General features: G+C 49.8%; 2 protein-coding genes across 3 annotated transcripts; both read right to left on the bottom strand.

Annotated features, from left to right (window-relative positions):
- Positions 1-1,101: 1,101 nt before the first annotated feature.
- LOC105568957 lies at positions 1,102-17,227 on the bottom strand. Of its 2 annotated transcripts, XM_012025039.1 has the most exons (7): positions 15,445-17,227; positions 15,073-15,399; positions 9,011-14,595; positions 7,970-8,831; positions 7,509-7,883; positions 5,564-7,417; positions 1,102-5,360 (listed from the first exon to the last, which is right to left on the bottom strand). In XM_012025039.1, exons 1-7 carry the CDS (start codon positions 15,515-15,517, stop codon positions 5,113-5,115), a joined length of 9,324 nt encoding a protein of 3,107 aa, XP_011880429.1. In that variant the 5' UTR covers positions 15,518-17,227; the 3' UTR covers positions 1,102-5,112. The 2 variants fall into 2 exon arrangements, with proteins under 2 accessions (XP_011880429.1, XP_011880428.1); XM_012025038.1 differs by lacking the exon at positions 15,445-17,227 and having other exon boundaries at positions 5,567-7,417; positions 15,073-15,354.
- A 744-nt stretch (positions 17,228-17,971) lies between these two features.
- LOC105568961 (transcription elongation factor 1 homolog) lies at positions 17,972-19,525 on the bottom strand. The gene is made up of 2 exons (XM_012025040.1): positions 19,277-19,525; positions 17,972-18,830 (listed from the first exon to the last, which is right to left on the bottom strand). Exons 1-2 carry the CDS (start codon positions 19,390-19,392, stop codon positions 18,698-18,700), a joined length of 249 nt encoding a protein of 82 aa, XP_011880430.1. The 5' UTR covers positions 19,393-19,525; the 3' UTR covers positions 17,972-18,697.
- Positions 19,526-20,051: the final 526 nt, after the last annotated feature.

Genomic DNA, 20,051 nt, shown 5'->3' on the forward strand with positions numbered 1-20,051 from the left:
TATCTCACAAGAGCGTGCTTCAAAACGAAACAAAATAAAATATATACGATTTTCGTTTTATAATAGCGACGTTACGAGTCTCAAGCTGTCCGCAGAAAACAGGCCCGTTTAATATCCGAATACTTTTATTTCAATAATTAGTTATCTCATCTCGGCTCACACACAACGCTGTAACGTGGTTCGTCGAAAAATTACCATGGAAACGCGGAGCTTGTCAAAGGAACGAAGGACAAATAAAGAGGAGGACTGCGAGAGCATTGTTAATCCTCCGCCGGCAAATTTATTGTAACCCTTTAATAAACCCAGCCTGCGCGTAACATGCGTTTAGTCATCCTGACGCGTACACAAACGAGGAGCGTGCGTCGCGAAAGATCTCGACACGTCGACGCAGGATCTCGGGGTGAAAGACGAATCTCTCGCGCTGATCAGACGAATTTGCTCGTTCGACAGTCCCACAATGTCGATTCCGCACAAATCATTCCTTCCCAGTGAGAAATGATTCGTCGCTCCGACACCTTCAAATTGACGTCGATGCGACATATCGTTTCGACATCGATCGACGAGTCGTTTCTCGCTGGGTTACCGATTTGTAAGCATTTTACACGGCACGTGCTTTCGCCGAACGCTGAAAGCGGCCGCCTAGACGTTCCCACCAGATTTTTGGCAAATCTCAGATTTGCCGAATCGCCGTGAAACCTAACTGCGTTTTTCCCCGACTTCCCAAAACGCCACGAAAGCCCGGGCCTTCGACGTTTCGAAATTTTAACTTCCAAAGTCGTCCGGCACGACCCTCTTCTACAGTTCTCGAGATTTCTCGGTGAAAACGATAGTGCGATTCGTTTATTGTCTACTGGACGATTTTTGCATGTCTGTAAATTTCTCAAAAGAGTTGCTTTGACCGGAAATAGCCTGTTCTCAAAATTAAATCGGCCGCCTTTTGCGTCGGATACGCGGCGAAAACGCGGGCCTGCGAGCTTATTCCAGTTTCGTGAGGTTGAATGAGATGCAAAGTTGAGTGTTGTAAAAATAAAACAAGTACACGTATAGGCTCTCCTCTCTCTCTCTCGCTCTGCGCAACAATGCAGTATGAGCAAAACAATATTCTCATCAGTGTAAACAATTTATTTTACATAAGGGTAATACTCTGACATCGAAAAGAAGCGATAATAATGGCTAATGTATAATAATAAATAAAGTATGAAATGTAAATAATGGGTATGTACAAGTATGTAAAATGGCAAAAGAAGCTATAACAGAGATGAAATAATTGCTTTCCCTTCTGCAGATATCCGAGCCGCTTGTTCTGAGGGTGGCGCGCGGGTCGATCCGCGAAAAAGTCAAATGCCCGCTTTCTCGTTCGTCTGCGCCGCAATTATACATAATAAATTATATAACGAGTTATATAATAAATTATATAACGAGTTATATAATAAATTACATATAAATTATACATAACGATGAGCCAAGAGGATTGACGGGGACCCGCGTTGACCGTGAAAGACGCTACCCAGTGAGAAACGACTCGTCGATCGACGAATCATTTCTCACCGGGTAACGCGTGATCGTGGCGCCCGCAATTCAACCCTCGAGCAACATCGAGTGCGATTTGTGCGAGTCACGCGAACGGAACTCGAAGGGCCGTGGCGCGTCACGGCGCGAGGACCGCGGCCACGCGACTTCCGGTCTCACGGCGACGCCGAGGGTTGATCTTTATGCTACACGAAACAGAACTCGGCAGTCGCGCCCGGGGCGGAGGAAGGGCGGTCACGTTTGGTGGCGACGACCCGCGAATCCCGAATGTTCCGGAGCCCCGCGACCACTTTCAGAACAATGGCTCTTTCTCCCTTTCCCTTCTTCGCGTTCTTTTTTTTTTAACGCAACGGTCTCCCTGTCGCCTGTTCGCGTGGGATTGCACAGCTTACTTGAGCGTCGCGCTTAAAACGTAACACCTGTACACTTAGAACCTACGAAACGTGCGGCCGCGACACGTCCAAGTAAACAAGGGGTCGGGGCGAGGGGAGGAAGGACATGGAGGGCGGGAGAGGACGTCTCATCGAGCGGCAAACAGACAACACCGAGACCCGCCGCGGGAGACACAGTATTACTAATCATATATCCAGCATGTGAACGCTTATCTCGCTAGATTAATTAATTCGTCTATAATCAGAGGTATTCAACCTGGAGTGGCCTCCCCCGCGCGCGCCGGGGGCGCCGAGACTCTCGCGGTCTGGGAGGATCCGTGGGCGCGATCTGCTAAAAGGAGAACTTTGGTAAGTACGAGGATGCGTGTACATGTATAAAAAAGAAAAAAAAGGAGGATTAAAACTTCATCGTGTTGTACCCCCAGGAGAATTTCTACGGGGAGCTGCCGCCACCCTCGTCCTTGCCGAAGGAACGTGCGAGAGGGACTCGCAGTACCGAGCGAGAACGCGAAGCTTACTGTAGAAAACAAAAGGAAACAGTTGTATAAAAGAGCGCGCGTCTTCGGAAGAGTATACGAAATTCTGGGGGGAGGCGGGGAAACCTGCTCCAAATATACATCTTTAAAGGGGGCACGAGGAGCTCGAAGGAGGAGGATCGAAACGCCGGGGGTCGAAAGGGGTTGAATACCACTGGTCTATAATAATAATGTATACAGGGAGCACCATGATAGACCCGTGCGCGCCTCTGCGTCCCACTTGGAAAAACGGATTAGCCATCTCGTGCACCCGATTGACTTACGCTAAACGTAAATGCAACAATTTCGACCGAGCGTCGCGGGTGGGGACACACCTCCCTGCTTTCGTAAGGGGGGAGGGCAAAGGGCCCACCCGCGAGACTCCCCGCCGAAACCAACGGTTCGGCGACTTCGATTCCGGGCAAGAGCGTGCAGCGCGAATTCGACACGAGATTAATAATAAAATATCACAGTTCCGAGTCTGAAGAGTCGCTTCCTGAAAATCATGGCTCTCCCCTTTAACGCTTACGTACGTTACGCGGTCCGAGAGACGGCGAGCTCTCCTTGCACCCGCGCCTCTCTCTCTCTCTCTTTTTCTTTCCTTCCTCCCTCCTTTCTTTCCATAAGTCGTAAGACATTTCTAGTTAACAACAATCCTACGCTCTACTGTAAGATTATCTACTTCGGAAACCGTAACGTTTAATAGTATAATACGTAGTCCATATACAACTCGCTAGGGATGCTGTAGACTGTAATTTACTGGCTGCTAAATGTTTCATGAATACTGTATGTACGTATGTGTTACGCGTTTAAAATGTATTGTATGCGGAAAATGCTTTGAAAGAGACGACACGTAGACGCGGCATTGACGGACAGCCGCGGAGAACAGCAACTGATTTCAGCGCTCGTCGAGAAAAAGAGTACGATACGGTGAGTACTGTAAAAAAAAAAGTATATTCATACGGAAGAGTGATGCATAATGCAAACGAAACTTATCTCCGCGCGATCCGTTGCTTTCCCCCTCAAGTTGTCTTTTATCTATTACCAAATAATATAAATTATCGGAATTTCAAACACTTATCGCGCAATTATCATTTACTAAAATCCCTGATTTAGTTCCATTCAAAGTGTCGCAAAGATGAAAGTTCATATTACAACTATAGCTATTTGTTGGGATAAAAAGCACGGTTTGAGTAACACGGATTTGAGTAACATCTCGTATGTAAGATATAGATCTTAAGAGAAACAATTTCAGGGTAGAAGCATCGAATCACCGGGAGTCGCGTAACAATTATATATGGCATGAAGTTGTACGATGAAGAAAGCATCTCACTGAACAGCAGATTCTAACATGATTCATGCGCGGAAGAGTTTCAATCTGCATTACATAATATAGTTTCAATGTCAATGCCTCGACAGCTTGCCAATATTCATTACTCTTGCCGTATCACCATGAAGGGGGACCAGTCGATCAAATACAAAATCGCGAAGTCGCAAATTTGTCATGGAAGTTTGTTTACAAATCATTTTTTCATTAAAGCCTGGAAAATTTCAGATAGCACCGTGCAAAGTCATCTGGTAAAAAAAAGCAAAAAAATAACAAAAACTATATAAAAATCTTACGTATAAATTCTAAGGTATTACTCGTAAAACATATCGTTATTGATTAATATCATAACTGAGCCTTGAAAAAGATGTGAACTCAAAATCTCATATACAAGTCTGCTTTTAACCATGCTGTCATCTCTAATTCTTGGGTCTCGTGAACCAGGAACGCGTCATGGGCAATTATCAACCATTGTTGCAAAATTTTGTTCTGTTGCAATGACCACATCCCCCTCTTTGTTACAAAAATAATATACAAGATATACAAAAAATGAGCTAAGTGATTGAATGTAACGCGTGAAGCTAAACGATAGTATACAGCGCTCCTCATTTTCCTCCGATCATTCGGATGGTACAATTTACTCCTCCTTCGATGCTCCCAGAGTCATACGCGTCAACAACTCATCAGTTCTCGACGTCAAGAAGCTATTGTGTAGAAGGCTAATCTGACAAAGCACAGCGCGCAAGTACAAAAAGTAGAAAAAGTCACGGGGAACGCAATTATGTATGAAACATATATAATCTAAATTGCATAATCTAAGCATTCGTAAAAAATCTTGCTTGACGCCGCCCCTTATGAAACTGGGGTACCGAACAGAGAAGTGATTTGTATCGCTTGACGAGTACATCAATGTACATTAACTAGTGAACAAAAACGCATCGCAGGATCGGCGTCGACGTAGGCTGCGTTCCGATATTCACTGCCAGTACTGAAAATCTGTAGTTTATGTCTTATACTATAGTTTTTCAGTACTTGGCAACGAATATCGGAACGCAGCCAAAGTCAAGAGAGTTAAAATATTCTGAACATTTCAACAGATTGCACGGTTCAATATTGACGGCGATCGCGCTCGTCCTTCACGACATTACATATTGGTATTGCGAAGTGCTCGAATACCAGCCATCAAATATCCTCTTAATATCTCAATATTTCTGACTAAATATTTACATCGATGCGTTTTACAGCTTCAGTCTATTAAGCTTCGCAACCGCGGCTTTTAAGTCTTTGCGACGGCTTTCACGTTTTTCACGGCCACTAATCCAGGATTATCTTCAGCCGCGATGCTTCCCTACTGAGCGGGTGGTTGGGGCTCGCTGGACATATTCGGATTCGGATACGGCAGGAACGAATAATTGGGGTAGGGCGGCGGGGGATGCGGGAACGGCGTGTAGTAATTAGGGGGATGCGAAGACGGTGGTGCGTATCCTCTGTGCATGTAGGGATCCGTCGGAGGCGGCGGACCATGGAACGCCGAGTACATGCGGGCATAATCTGTGTTGTAGCTGGGTCCACCGTATGCTGGATAACCGGGTGCTCCTGCACATTAATTTCATCGGTAATATTTTCGCTGACGAACGAAACTGAATGAAACTTTCAAAAGACACGTTGACACGTTTCTCAAGCACAGAGAACTTGTCAAGAAAACAAAAAAGAAAGATATTGGCAAAGTTTGACGTATAAGCAAATGACGAAAAACCTTAATTCTCATTTTACTTTACAATAAAAGACTTTGGACTCACCACCTGGAGGATAAGCTGCAGAAGAGCCAGGCGCCGGTGGATAATGCTGCGAGTACGGGTCGTACGGGCCCGGCGGGTAAGGTCCTGGGTACCGCGTGCTAGTAGGATGACTAAATGCGGTAGGTATATGCGTCTCGTCTCTACTCGATGAGGCCACTGTAGTAGTCACCGTCGTGCTGTCCGTACCCTTCGACTCCGTCGCAGAGTTACTCGTTAGCGTTTTGGCAGTAATGCTCGGTATTTGAGAAGAGTAAGCGGTAGGCACGTTCATCACGTTCCTCTCGTCCATAGGCTTGCCTAGGTCCGGCTGAGGCTTCGTCGTGTCTACTGGCAGTCTACTGCTGGGATTCGCCGTGTGCGGTGGAACGCCGGGGAAGTAAGTGCCGTAGGGATTAGACAGCGTGCGGGAACGCGGGTCGCTGTAGTCGTAGTATCTTGGATATTGAGCGTAGGGATATCCCTGGGGTACGCTCGGTGTCGGCTCGCCCTGGATCATGTTGTCTCGCATACTCGTAGTCGGTTCGGCGCTCTTCGGAGAAGTAATATTGGTACTGGTGCATACGGAAACGGTCGACGTCGTGTTGGCGACGGAATCGGCGATACTTTTCGGTGCTTCCGAGCCCCTTGAAGATGCGGACGGTACCGGTACGCTCGATGGCACCGGTATACTCGACGATACCGGTACGCTCGACGATATCGGCATACTCGATGGTATCGGCACACTCGATGGTATTGGCATACTCGACGGTATCGGCACACTCGACGGTATCGGCATACTCGATGGTATCGGTATGCTCGACGATATGCTCGGCGACATGCTTGACGTTACTGGCATACTCGATGACATACTCGACGATATCGGCATGCTCGGTGGGATACTCGACGATATCGGCATACTCGACGGTATGTTCGGTGGCATGTTCGATGATACTGACATACTCGATGGTAAACTTGGCGGCATGTTCGGCGGCATACTTGACGGAACAGGTAAACTTGGTGCTATCGACATGGTTGTTGGTACCGGCATGACCGATGGCGTCAGCAGAGAAGACATCAGACCAGGCGCAAGTCCGTGCGTCTGCGTTGCTACCTGTGGTGTCATCTGCGGTGTCACCTGTGGTGACGCCTGTGGTGGCGTCATTTGTGACGTCACTTGAGACGCTTCTTCAATGGCCATATCTTCACTCGAAATTTCTCGCTTCTCCGCTTGATTGTGGAACGGTCGACCGTAATTTGTTAACGCGTCTGGCTTGGGAGGCTCCTTCTCCGGCGGTGAACACTGCTTGTCAGCGGTTGGCGGCATTTCTGGCTCAGAGTGGTCGTGTTGTGTTTGAACGCCTTGCACAAGGGAGACGGTTTCGGGCGTGTAAACCTGAGTGCCTTCCTCGGAGGATTTCGGCAGAGATGTATCCGTGTCCGAATTAGTGGTACGAGTGTGATTAGAGGGACTATACTCGGTATTCGAGCTTACTTCTGCCACCACGTCTTCCAATCTGACCTCCTCGACACGTTGCTCGGTTCTCAGCTGACCGTCGGACGAGTTTGAATTGTCACCGAGCGTGGAATGATCCATTGGCTCTTGCTTGACTTTGGGTAGTCTCGACAGAGAAACTTGATTGGTCAAGTTTACTTGACTCAAATAAGGTTTCGCTGTCGCTGTAACTGGTTTGGGTCGTTTAGAAATTTCCTTATCACCGAATGGTTTGTAACCAGGGCTCGGTGATGGTTTATTGAGAGGCCGGCCGCCAGTCTGGTTACTCGAGGACGACTTTGGTATTATGGAAATGGCCGAGTTATTCCGTAAGGGAAAACCAACCTCGGGCTTGGAATTTCTCTGTATCATCGAGGAAAGTCCTGCGATGAAAATATTAAATTTTCGATTAATAAAATATTCTCAAATAATAATTTAATGCTCAAAAATTGAATTATTAGTAATCGCACTCACCTTTCTTCGGCTCCTCTTCTCGCTTTTGTTGATTCAATTTAAGCGCAGTACGAATTGCTATAATTTTGCCGGATTCAAGTTGCATATAAATGCCCTTCGGACTCTTCAACACCATCACCCGTTGACCCGCTTTCAGAACGATACTTCCTTTGTCCGGGGAATTGGTCGGTATAACTACATCTAGAGGTAGCGTCATTTCTTGCGCACTCATCCCTTGTCTCTGCCACACTTCCGCCGGAATCCATCTGCTACCAGTAACACCACGCGGATTTAATCCTTCAGCACCTCGCTGTTGCATAGGTCTGACAGACGCAACAGGTTTCGGCGTGGTGCCACCATCGCCGCCGCGAATTGCTCTGATTTGTAATCCACCTGCTGGAATAAATAATTAATGCATGTATATAGAGCGCAATTACTTTTTAAACTTATAACAAGGTCTCTATCGTGAATATAAACTATACCTCGCGTGGCTGTATTTCCAGGAACATAGTTATAACTGGGTCTCGAACAATTAGCCGCCATCTTTTCAAGCTCGTAGCCGCGACGGGCCAATCGTTTCTCAGCTTGACTGAGTTTCTTGTCTTTCCGATCAACAAGCAGACTCTCGTGATGAAATGGTTGTTTGGTAAGCAAGGAGGAATGGCGTTCCAGCACACGGTGCATAACTTCGTCCGTGTAACTGTTCTTGATCTGCGAAAAATCCTGCACTTGGCTGTCCTCTTCCCAGTCCCACGATAACGTAGTCGCCTCCTTCAGCGAAAGATGTGCGTCGGGATTGCACTGATCGACCACACGGTCCGCCATGCCCTGTTTACTGATCTGTCGATCGTAGATCTTCCTTTCCAGACAATTATCAGTGACCAATCGATAAACGAAGCATGGCTTTTGTTGGCCGTATCTGTAGACTCTGCATACTGCTTGCGTATCGTGACAAGGATTCCAGGAAGCATCAAATACGATCGCACGATTCGCACCGACAAGATTGATACCCAGCGAGCCAGCTCGTGTAGAAACGAGGAAGAGGTGAATCTTCGGATTGTTATTGAATTCGTTGATCAGCTTCTCTCGCTCTAACGCGCTCGTACTTCCGTCCAGTCTGTAATAATTCACATTCTTAATCCAGGCGTCGGTTTGACCATCCGGATGCTTTAAGCTATTTCGCCCTAAGAAGTCTTCTATGAGATTCAATGTAAACAGCGACTGCGAGAATGCGAGCACACGATCCCCTAGTTTAATAGCTTCCTCCAGAATGCAAAAGAAGAGCGTCATCTTTCCGGACGCGTCTATTAATTCAGGTACGTAATCTTTCATCAACTCTGTCGCCTGGAAACAAAATTGAATATTACAGAATTATTTAATCGAAATATAAAATAATAATTAGTTCAAGATTACAAAAATTAATACTGACTTTGTGTTTGACGAAATAATCAAACTTTCCGCCGTTTTAATGCGAATTTATTTCACATTAAAACAATGAATATATAATAATATTAATGTATTACCCAATCATAAGGAATTCCAGGATCATCCTTCCCGCTAGGAGAGCTCTTGCAGTCTTTCTCCTCATCTTTCGCGAGAATCTCGTCGTCGGATTTGTCCTCTTTATCCTTATCAACTTGATCCTCCTTTTCTCTCTCGTCCTCCTTTCCTAATTCGCTCTGATTCAATCGAGGACTGTGCGTCGAATTGACTCCCGGTGCCGTTCTTGGCGCGGGAGTTGCCGAACTCTGGCAATTCGGTTCCGCGTTGTAGCTTGGTACGCCGGAGAGATTATTCTGATGCAACGGTTGACTCTGCACGCCGATGCTAGATGTCATATCCTTACTGCTCTTGTCGCACGGCGCGCTAGGGGGATGAGCACCGATGGGTTGCTGCGAGGTCTTGGACTCGTCGGGCCGCGGATTCATGTCCGTGCCATGACCGGTAGTCGCATAGTCGTACGACTGATTTGGATAGTTCTGCGGCGGGAAGTAATTGTTCGGATAGCGGCTCATGCTAGGATTAATCTGATCTCTGTAGTACGAATCGCCACATTGCTGATTCGATCGGAACGTTTGCTGCGGGTAATTGCGCTGCATGTAATAAGGCTCGTCCTTAATCTGCCCGACCGCCGCCGGGTTCTGATGCGGGCCGTCCGACGGATAATTCGGCATCACGGGATTCTGCGCCTGCGGTTGATTGGCGGTGTAATTATTACTAGGATTACCGGCGGCGCCCGCGCCCGAGCGATCGTTGGAAAATTCGCCCGCGGTCGGAGCGTAAGTCTGCGTTTGCTGCGGCACCGCGGCGTCCGGCCTGGGATAGAGCTGATCGTTCTGACCCAGAGTTGGATTCGACTGTTGCTGATTCGGCGGATACGCCATAGGTTGATTCTGAGCCACCTGCGTCTGCTGCGGGGCTCCGTATCGATGCGCGGGATTCTGCGGCATCGCGGCTGGTCCTGGGTGATTTGACGGATAGCCGGGATGCGTCTGGCTCGACGGCGGTACCGCCGGACCTGGCTGATTCGGCTGAGAATACTGTCCTGCTTGATTGGAAGCCGCGGACTGGGGAACTACGTGGTGATTATAACCGTGGACCGCGTTCTGCGGATTCGGCGCCTGACTCGACTGATCCGGAGGATACCTATGCGTCTGATTCTGTGCGTTAACGTTCTGCGCGGGTTGATTGCTCGGGTAATTGGGTTGGTTCTGCGCTACGCCCATCTGACCCTGCGGCGCCGGAGCGTAGCCGCGCATCGGACCCTGTGGGATGGGCACTTGATTCGGTTGATTCGGCTGCATGTAACCGTGAGATGGGGTTTGCGACATCGGAGCTGACTGCTGGTTAAACGTGTGCGGAGTTTGCGGGGGAGGCGGGTTCACCTGTGCAGGATAGCCGTGCCCCTGGCCCTGAAGAGGCACACCCTGCGGTTGCTGGCTCGCGTACGAGTGAGACTGATTCTGCAAGCCCAGATTCTGATTCTGCTGGTTCGGCGAGAAGCCGCGATTTTGGCCGGGCGAGGTGTTGCTCTGATTCTGCTGCGGCGCCATGTAACCGGTGGTCTGTGTCTGGGCCGCCGGTGGCTGACCTTGCTGAGACGCCTGGTAGCCCATCGTTGAGTTTTGCAGCGGCTGCGCGTCGTTTCGCGGATACATCGGATTCGCCTGAGCCGGCGTCGGCGTGTAATTCTGATTTTGATTCGCAGTATACGAGTAATCCGGCATCGGCATGTTCGCGGACTGACTCGGCATCTGAGACTGGAAGGCGGGTTGATTCGGCACCTGGGGATAATTGCTAGGCCCTTGATTTAGATTCGGCGTATAATTGCGCTGCTGTTCTTGATAGGGATAGTTCTGCCGTGGAAACATCCCGGGTGCCTCGTAATTGTTTCCTTGATTCTGATCTGATCTGAAGTCGGGTCCAGCCGCTGCACCGCCGTACCTCTGAGGGTGATTCGCGGACCGGTCGTTCGGCTGCATGTAGTTCTGCGACTGATTGGCGTAGCCCTGCGACGTGTTGTAGCTCGTCGACGTCTGAGTGTACGACTGGAACTGTTGTTGATTGCCATACCTTTGTTGTCCCTGATTATTATAGAACTCTCCGTGATTATATTCTCCGTGATTGCTATTATCGTTCCTGTAGTACGTGTTTTGATCGTTCGGACGATAGTTTTGATAACCGTGAGGAGGATAGGATCCCTGCGGCACGGAATTCGAATATCCCGAATTGGAAACTGGCATCGTATAATTAGTGTAGTTATTTGGTTTCGGAGTACTGCGCGCACTCTCGGTCTCCGCGTTATCGTTGGACGACGAGGAAGCGTTCGGTTGCACGCTAGCCGCGGGTTTGTTCTTTATCGTCGTGCCCTTCTTGGCTTTCTTGGATTCCCCTTTCGGCTGGCGCGCTTTAGACTTCTTGCCGCCCGCCGCGGCTTTTTCACCTATAGTTTCCTCCAGATCCAAGTCATCCTCCTCGTTCGCTTGACGCTTGCGGAGAAAATGGTACAGAATGTCCGGGTGATTCCAGATCTTGCAGCACACGGCGAAGGCTTTCAACGGATTCGGCACCGCGCGCGTTTTCACTACCTGATTCATAAATGTGTCGTACAATTTGCGTTGATGGGTCGTCATTCTGACGAGGAGGATGTACTCCTCTTTGCGCGGCAACGACATCTGTAACACGGAATGGGACCGCCTCTGCACGAAACCCTCGAGCAACGCGTGCAGCACGTGTGCGCGATATCGCATCAACCGCATATCCTGCGGCGTGGAGTCGATGCACTGGCCGTTCTGTATCGGTCTCTCGAACATATTGCAGAACTCGCTCTTGGTGCCCAGATAATTGGGCCTGACAAAGTCCACCATGCACCAGTACTCGAGTAGATTGTTCTGCAACGGATAACCGGTCAGCACGATTCTGCGTTTCGTGCGCATCTGTTTCAACGCCATGCTGATGCTCGCGTGCGAGTTCTTAATTCGATGGCCTTCGTCGCAGATCACCAGGTCCGGTCCAGGATTCACCAGAGCCGTGTGCATCTCGTCCAGCAGACCCTTGTTCTTATCTTCCTCCTCCACGTCTACCGTGTCTTTGAAGGGTTGTCCGCGTTTCCGCTTCGCTTTATTCGGCTTCTTCAAAGACAACTGTCTGAACAATTCGTATCCTATTAGCAAAACACCGCCGGTCGATTGCCACTCTTGGATCACCTTCGCCCTCGCAGTCATCGTTTTATGCGAATCGTTCAGGATGTGCAGGCGGAAGTTCCTCGGCCGTACCTCCAGGCCGATTGGCGCGTCTACGTTGTGCGGCGTTTTCACCTTCTCTATCGTTTCCTTTTTCACGTCTAGTTCCTCCTTCGTTGTCGATGTGCCCTCTTCCTTCTTGATCGTCTCCTCCGGTTCTTTCTTCACATTCACCTCAGTGCTCGGGAGAGACATTTCTTCCGGCAGCATGTTCTCTTTCTTCGGCTCTCGTTCCAGCTCTTGTTGATTCGTCTGACTACCGTAGCTCGCGAAAGTGCCGGGGATGCTATTGTAATTGGAATACATTGGGCCGGGATGGTGATTACTCATGCCTGGATACATCGCCGCGGCGTTTCGATTCTCCATATCGGGATACATGGAAACGCCCTGCGGTCGATTCTCCATGCCAGGATACATAACACCGGTTGCCTGATTTTCCATGCCGAATTTCGGGCTCGTGATGCTCTGCCCGGGCGGCATACCATGGCAGTTTACCGAGTCCGACTTCATCGAGTCGGGGAAGCTGGACAGCGGATTCGGATTCGCGTTGTACAATGGATTCTGCGGCATCTCTCCCTGATGATAGCTCGGCGGCATATGCGGCACGTGAGACTCAGCCATGTTCTTATTCATCATAGCAGGATCCTGCATGTAGCTCGGCATCATGTTGCGCTGTTCGTAACCGTGATGGGGATTCGCGTAGGGATTCTCCGGCATGACGTTCACCGGCTGTTGTGACGCACCGACAGCGGTTGCTGCTTCCTGACCAAAACGGTGCGCGGACTCCGTGCTGATAGGCCGCGACATGTTAGACAAGTCGCTCTGGTTGCCGCAACTTTCCTCCTTCACCTCATGCTTCACATCCGTTCCCGGCTCCACTTTCACGTTCGTCGCCTTGGACTGCTTTTCGGCGGTAGTGGCGGGATCTTCATACGGTAGCCACATGTTGAACTCCGCCAGCCAGTTTTGAAGCGTGTTTATAGGCATGATGCAAAGGACAGTCTTGGCAGTGGTGCATCGAAAAAAGATGTCGCAGAAGCTGGCGACTTGGAGGGTCTTGCCTAAGCCCATGCTGTGGGCAAGGATGCAACCGAAGCCGCTACTGGTCTTGTACCTCTCGATCGTCTCGACGATGTTGTCAAAAAGGAAGCGTATGCCGCCGATCTGATGCGGCTTGATGATACGGGCGACCTGGGGCGCTAGATACACATCCGGCTCGTTCTCGGGATGGCCCACGTTGATAAACACCCGGCCGTGCTCGTCTGGAATGTTGTAACGATCGTTGGTGTGCATCCCCGAGTTGGATGGATCGTCCTCGGTGTCGGTCTCCTCCTCGCCGCTAGGATCGCTAAGAACTATGCAGTCGTCGTCGGAGCTCTCGCTCGAGCTAGATATCGTCACCACGTCCTTGCCTTTGGGCGGTCTCTGGTACTTGGGCGCGCCGGATATCTTTCGCGCCGCGTGCATCTGCTTCTCGCAACGTATCGCCTCTTCGGTCTCTATGTCGGACAATTCCGAATCAGAATAATAGTCTGCACGGTCCATCGGTTCCTTCTTAGGCACCACCGGCGATATGCTCACGGACGGTGTCATCATGCGGATCCTTTGTTGCAACATATTTGGCGCGCCGGAGCGATTCGGGACACGCGAGATGGACGTCTGCGCTCCTTGATAGCCGCCTCTGCCTTTCTGCCAACGCAGCCCGCTGTCGATCGATCTCCTCTGCATCTGTGCCGCTTGCATCCCACTAGTCATCTGAGTGGACTGAGCACCGGTGCCGGCGCCAGAGTTCACTTTCAGTAGCACGGTGCTTGGCAGACGGACCTGAGTGGACGACGGGGACGTCGTCGACGGAAACGACGACGACGACGGGGAAGACGACTGCGAGATCATGGTGGTGCCAGCCTGATTCTGTTTACCCTGCAAGAGACTGATGACGCGCGTCTGCGCCTTATTATTCTGCCGATTAAACGCTATCTGGCGCTGCACCTCGCGGATAATCCTCTGCTGCTCCTGCACTCGTCTGAGACGCTCCATTTCCTGCCTCTGCGCGGACAACGTGGCCTCGTCCAGTTGCGTCTCGTCCATCACCTCCCGGATATTTCGTCGCATATTGGACAGCTTCTTCTCCGACTTGAGCTCGCACTCCGACGTGCTACCCTCGGTACTACCGTCGTCCTTCTTCACTTTCTTCTTCGCGCTGTCGGAGTGATCGGAGTCGACGTGCCTCTTGTTACCGTCGCCGCCCTCCTCCCCAGTGGACTGTCCGTTCTCGTTATCCATACTGTCCTCATCTTCCGAATCCTTCGATATTGGTTTTCCCAGCAAATCGGCCTCGGACACCTCTTGACCTTCTATAGGCGCTCCTTTTCACACGAGAACGAGAAACATTAAAACACAATAATGCGGCGAAAATTGTTTTAATACTTTTGCAACTGAATAATTCTTTACAATGCTCCACGTCGTTACGGAACTTAATATTAAAAAGATTACAACGAGTACATGTTATATTGAATTCATCTATTTTACAATTTATGAAGACTAATGCGCAGGACGCATTTTTAAAACAGCGAATTTCCAGATTTGCGACATATTACTAGCTCAACTAATCCAATTGTGTGAAAAAGTTTCGAATTAAAATATGAATATGAGAGACTGCGTTAAAATAGAATTCTATTCTATCGATCACCGTGTCAATTGTTAACTTTATTACAGCCATCTAATTGAATTGAATTATTAAGCAGAGAACCGTCAAATCAATCGAAATTAATACTGATTTAACGGACAATTTTATCAACGTGGCATCTTGGGTTTCTTTAACAACTCAGTATACTTGGACAAACCTTCCAGAGGTAAAGTATCCAAGATGTTAACTTGCTCCTCATCGTCGTCCTCCGGGGACGGATGGTGCTGCTGCCTCTCCGACTCCACCCTCACGCCGATCTGCGAGTCGATCGTCTCGTCCAGGTCCATGTCGTCCCCCGAGCCCTCCGAGCGTATCTCCTCTATCTCCTCGGACTGCAGGGCGTCGAGCTTCTTCTCCTGCTCCCCGTCCGTCGTCTCGCCGCTCGACTCGTCCGAGCTCTCGTCATTGGCCGCCTGTGGCTCGTTCATGCTTCCCGTCGCAATCTCATCGGTCATCACGTTCGCCTCGCCGGTGGACTTGGAACCTCCGCCACCGCTGCCGCCACCGCCGCTGCCGCCGCTACCGCTGCCGCCACGTGGAGTCACGCGCTCAATTGTGACATCCCCGATGCGTGTGAGAAAGCTGTCTAGACTATTAGACATGGTGCGCACCGTCCATCAAGTGTAGCAACGTGTACTTTACCGATATGGAATGTCTCACACGTTTAAGCACAACACTAATCGTCTGTTAACTTAACACCCACATTGTTTAATTGTCCCATTCAAAATGCCTCTCCCCTTCCTGTAACACAGACAACATATATTATACATTCGTACTGCACCATTTTGTTTGACTTTACGCTTTTTCGGAGCCCGTCGACAAACAGATAAGACACGCATGAAATAGTAAAGTCTCGGTCATAATCACTGTGGGCGATAGAAATTTAATACGCTGATGCAAACAACAAGAGTCCAATTACTCAAGAACTTTCTGTTGGCGAGACAACTAATTGTAATAAAACGGGCAGAATCTAGCGACGTGTGTGTGTATGTGTATACGTACTCATTAAAGCCACACTACCCTGATAGCACATAACTAAGACATAACTGAGACTTGTTGTGCTATCAGGGTACTACACATACAACTTTTCTCTCATTGTCTGCCCAGAAGGGATAGACGCAAAACAAGCCAAATGGTGGAGTGGACTTACCTGTTATAACGTAAAGAATTACTTAACGCCAGTAGTTGATTAACCAATGTAGAAAATTGCGTGACGACCCATGGCTGGCGAATTCTAATTAAAGAAATTGATTGCGAAAAATAATACCTCAGCCAGGGTTTGAACCTGGACCGCCCTACACTCTAGACAGGCGTCTCAACCAATTCGACCACCGAGGCCGACTACAAGTTATACTATGACAAGCCTTTACAAAACGCAATGTTTTTAACAAACAAGTACTTAGCTGGCGTGTTCGATAGTTTCCTTTCTCAGTCGATATTTCCTTACAGGCACTTTGTAAAAGATTTTAGTCTTGCGAGACTACTTTCAGCCGGCTGTCTCAACTTTTATCATAGAAAACTTAATGCTTAACGGCACACGGCCAAGTTTATCGTTTTCTTCGAGAAACGTCTTACTCAGCAGGGGATATCAGAAGTGCCGTTGTACAATCCTACTCTTTCCGTTCTCTCACGTGGCGACGCTCACGAAAGCTACCTTCCGCCACCTGCTGAGCACGGCCTAGAGACATGGCGTGGAATCCACGGTAAAGAGAAAAGGCAAATGTTCGCCAGGCGCGCGACCCTCCCCGGAAATGCCCGGGTTCGTCTGGCGAGATGAACGCGGCATGCAGAATGGACGCGGCGAAGCTCTTTACCTGCCGAAACGATAGCCTCCCGCGAGCTCTCGCCGCTCACCCGAACCGGAGCACGTCGTCCTCTCAGGCCGTCGCGCGGGACATCGCACGCACGTGCGATGGAGCGCGGAGCCGTCGCAGCCGCCCGAGCGCACGTGTCCAAGAGCGACACCCACGGTGACGACGGTGGTGGTCGAGCAGCGCACGGGGTGGGAGAGGAAGCCGCGAGGACGTGACCAAGGGCGGTAGGCCGGAGCGTTTGTTTACGCCGCTCGCGCGGCGGGACGAGCTACGCTTCCGCAACGTCTCTCGTCGTAGACGCGTCCTGACGTTCTCCCCCCTCTCTCTCTCTCTCGCTCTCACGATCAGCCGCCTGATCGGCAATCACGCGCGCGCCACGGACGCCATGGTCGGTCGTCGCATTCTCGGCCGCGTTCCTCGCAGCCGCGCGAGGCGGCCCCCGTCCGTCTCCGCGTCTCACGTCCGACGAGCTCGGCCGCGCGGCCGGGTCGCTTCCATGCCAGCGGCGGCGGCCGAGGAGGAGCCCGCGCCGCGCCGCGCCGCGCCGCACCGTGCCGCACTTCACGTCACTTGACCGCCGCGCGCCGCTATTCCCCGCGCGCACCGCACTTTAGGTTAAACGTCGAATAACCCGGTGCGGCCGCGCGCACGCACTCCCGAGCGCACGCACTCCCGTCGGCCGGTCCTCGCACCTCACGCGAGCACCCCGCGCCAAGCGTCGGTGGTCGTCGCGGCACCCCGCGGCATTCCTTTTTCTCTCACACGCTCCTGCCCGACGGCGTACTCCGCTCGGCGAACGCCATCTTGGCTGCGCCACCACCGCCGACCGCCGCCGCCGCAGCCAGCAGCCGCCGCCGAGCGGAGCGAGCTGTCGCCAACGTTCGCGAAAATGCCGACCGGACGCGCGCGCGATGGAATTCCTCGAAAACGATTCGGGCGTTTTAATTCGTCGGCTGACTTTGTACTCGGCCGATTGTTTACCGAAAATCTATCGTTGGGCAATGGTCCCGCGCGCCCGGGAGCGATTACGATCGCCCAAGCGCCGCGGAACGACGGAGGGCGTCGATAACGCGGCTCCTCGTCTCGCACGTATTTTCGATAAGGGTCGCGTGTACTTTTAGACGTGATTTTTGGAACTTTCTTATCTACACGCTGTTTGCGCCTGACGCGACAAGAACGTCTCCTCTCTCTCGCCTCTGTACTTTCGTCGGGAATCGTTTCTTACATCGAGACAAATGTACATTGTTTTTGTTCTGCACTTTTTATTTGCACGGTAAACATTCGATAATCGCTAAATGACAAATCCGCGCTGTCAATCTTACGCTACTGTACATGATCGGAGTCGGTGTTCTTTGCAAGTAATCGTGGGGAGAAAAGATTTGAATAAGACATTGGGGAAACATAGCTCTTTGCAGCAGTTATATAGAATATATGCTCATCTTCATCAGTTTTATCGTGAGAAATAAAATTATATACAGTGCACAGTACACAGATATGGTAATATTAGACTTAGACCCGGTTTCATCAACGTCGATTAACTTTAAGCCTCGCTTAATTCGTTCCTCGTCTCCTTCCAACTGTTACTTTAGACAGAGACACAAACACAAACTCAGCTAAGATCAAAGTTAAGTGGCGTTTGGCGAAATCAGGCTTTAAATTATACTAACGTGACATTTAACGTGTGACCCAGAGACAGTTAAATATTTTACAATATGCATCAAGATTTACAATATTTGTGACTGTGTAATTATAACAAACTTCACTCTTACCCACTCCTCGAGATCAAAGGTCTTTAACTGATGTTTACTTAATTACACACTTTTGTGATAGGGCGGCCAGATTAACAGATGTACACCTTCACTCGTGACAGTTGACATTTATAAAACTTGTAAGAAGACGCGGGTAGAATCGTAAATAAAAAATCTATCGTATAAATACATCTATCTTATGATTACGTCGAATCGATGCTCAATTAGCGGTCTCGCAGGCATCGATCCAGTCATTATATACATCCAAGGGTTCCGACAACAGATTTATCGACGTCTGAAAGTCCTCCAAGCATACCCTGCAGGTTATCCTGGCGGTACTCCTGGACTTGTCCCTGGTATTGCAAAGAGAAGAAACTTGAGTCCGTCGCTCTGTCAAGTTCGCCACAAGTCTCTCCTTTTGAGCAATCTGTCTCGAGGAAGATCTGCGTCAGCCAAGCTGACGAAGCTACCGCGAGTCAAGAAACCAGGTGTCGAATGCTCAAGCTCACAGAGATTTGATTCTAGATCAACGCAAAGCTCCGTACAAGAGTCAAACAGCAGTGGGTTTCAAATTCGTTATGGTTTACTACAGATTGATCAAAGAGTCAAGAATCTTGACTGAGAGAGACTGTTGTAACTTGTAAAGGAAACAACACAGTGGAGAACCGAGACGCTGATTCATTGGTTCCTGATATCTTAATCGAGTACAGGATCGAAGGAACCGAATTTAAACGAGAGAAAGACAGTTACGCCACACGGCGAGCGTTATCGAACAATCGCGCGTTCCCGGCGCACTTACATCTTAACCTCGCACGACTTTTCGTGATTGCAGAACGGGCAATTGAACTGCGTGTCCAACGGTTGAATGGCCTTCTTTTTGCTGGGCGGTTTTCGTTTACTCTTTCGTCGGCCCATCTCAATGAGTCGAGAGCACACGCGTTTCAGCTAATCGGACTATCCGAGAGTCTGGCCTGGCGACATCGGCGTCCTTCACACATCGGCGCGCTTGTTGTGTACCGCTAAGATAGGGTAGGTTAGGTTAGGTGAGGTTAGGTTGTGTCAATCCGAAACCGCGAATCTGCCGATCTACGGCGCGCGCGCGCGTAGCTTTTCTTTTGTGCGCGCGTGGTTTCGGTTCTGCGCACAATGAAGGCAATATTTGGAGCGGTTTGATTTACCGAGACAATAGCTTTTGCGTTTGTTAATCTTATGCGGGGTCTACAATGAAAGAGTCCCAGACGTAAGAATAATCGACTGTATTGCGGGGTTTACAATGAGAGTCGCAGAGTCGCAGTCGTAAGAATAAGCGACTGCGATTGGTTAATTTCGTCAGACACATAAAGCCTCCGCTACAATGATTCTCGGTTCTGTCTACAATGGTCGTAGTCGTAAGAATAATCGACTGCGATTGGTCAATTCTTAAGCCTCCGCTACAATGATTCTCGGTTCTGTCTACAATGGTCGTAGTCGTAGTCGCTCGATAAGAATTGACCAATCGCAGTCGATTATTCTTACGACTACGACCATTGTAGACAGAACCGAGAATCATTGTAGCGGAGGCTTTATCGAGCGAC

This window comes from Vollenhovia emeryi, unplaced genomic scaffold, assembly GCF_000949405.1.
Source record: "Vollenhovia emeryi isolate VEMERY1.0 unplaced genomic scaffold, V.emery_V1.0 DF939126.1, whole genome shotgun sequence".
NCBI lineage: Eukaryota > Metazoa > Arthropoda > Insecta > Hymenoptera > Formicidae > Vollenhovia > Vollenhovia emeryi.

Coding starts and splice junctions, on each gene's coding strand:
- LOC105568957 (XM_012025039.1), bottom strand. CDS start 15,517: ATGTCTAATAGTCTAGACAGCTTTCTCACACGCATCGGGGATGTCACA. Junction 8,832..9,010: donor CTGGAATTCCTTATGATTGG/GTAATACATTAA, acceptor TTTTGTTTCCAG/GCGACAGAGTTGATGAAAGA. Junction 7,884..7,969: donor TGGAAATACAGCCACGCGAG/GTATAGTTTATA, acceptor TATTTATTCCAG/CAGGTGGATTACAAATCAGA.
- LOC105568961 (XM_012025040.1), bottom strand. CDS start 19,392: ATGGGCCGACGAAAGAGTAAACGAAAACCGCCCAGCAAAAAGAAGGCC. Junction 18,831..19,276: donor AAGTCGTGCGAGGTTAAGAT/GTAAGTGCGCCG, acceptor TTGCAATACCAG/GGACAAGTCCAGGAGTACCG.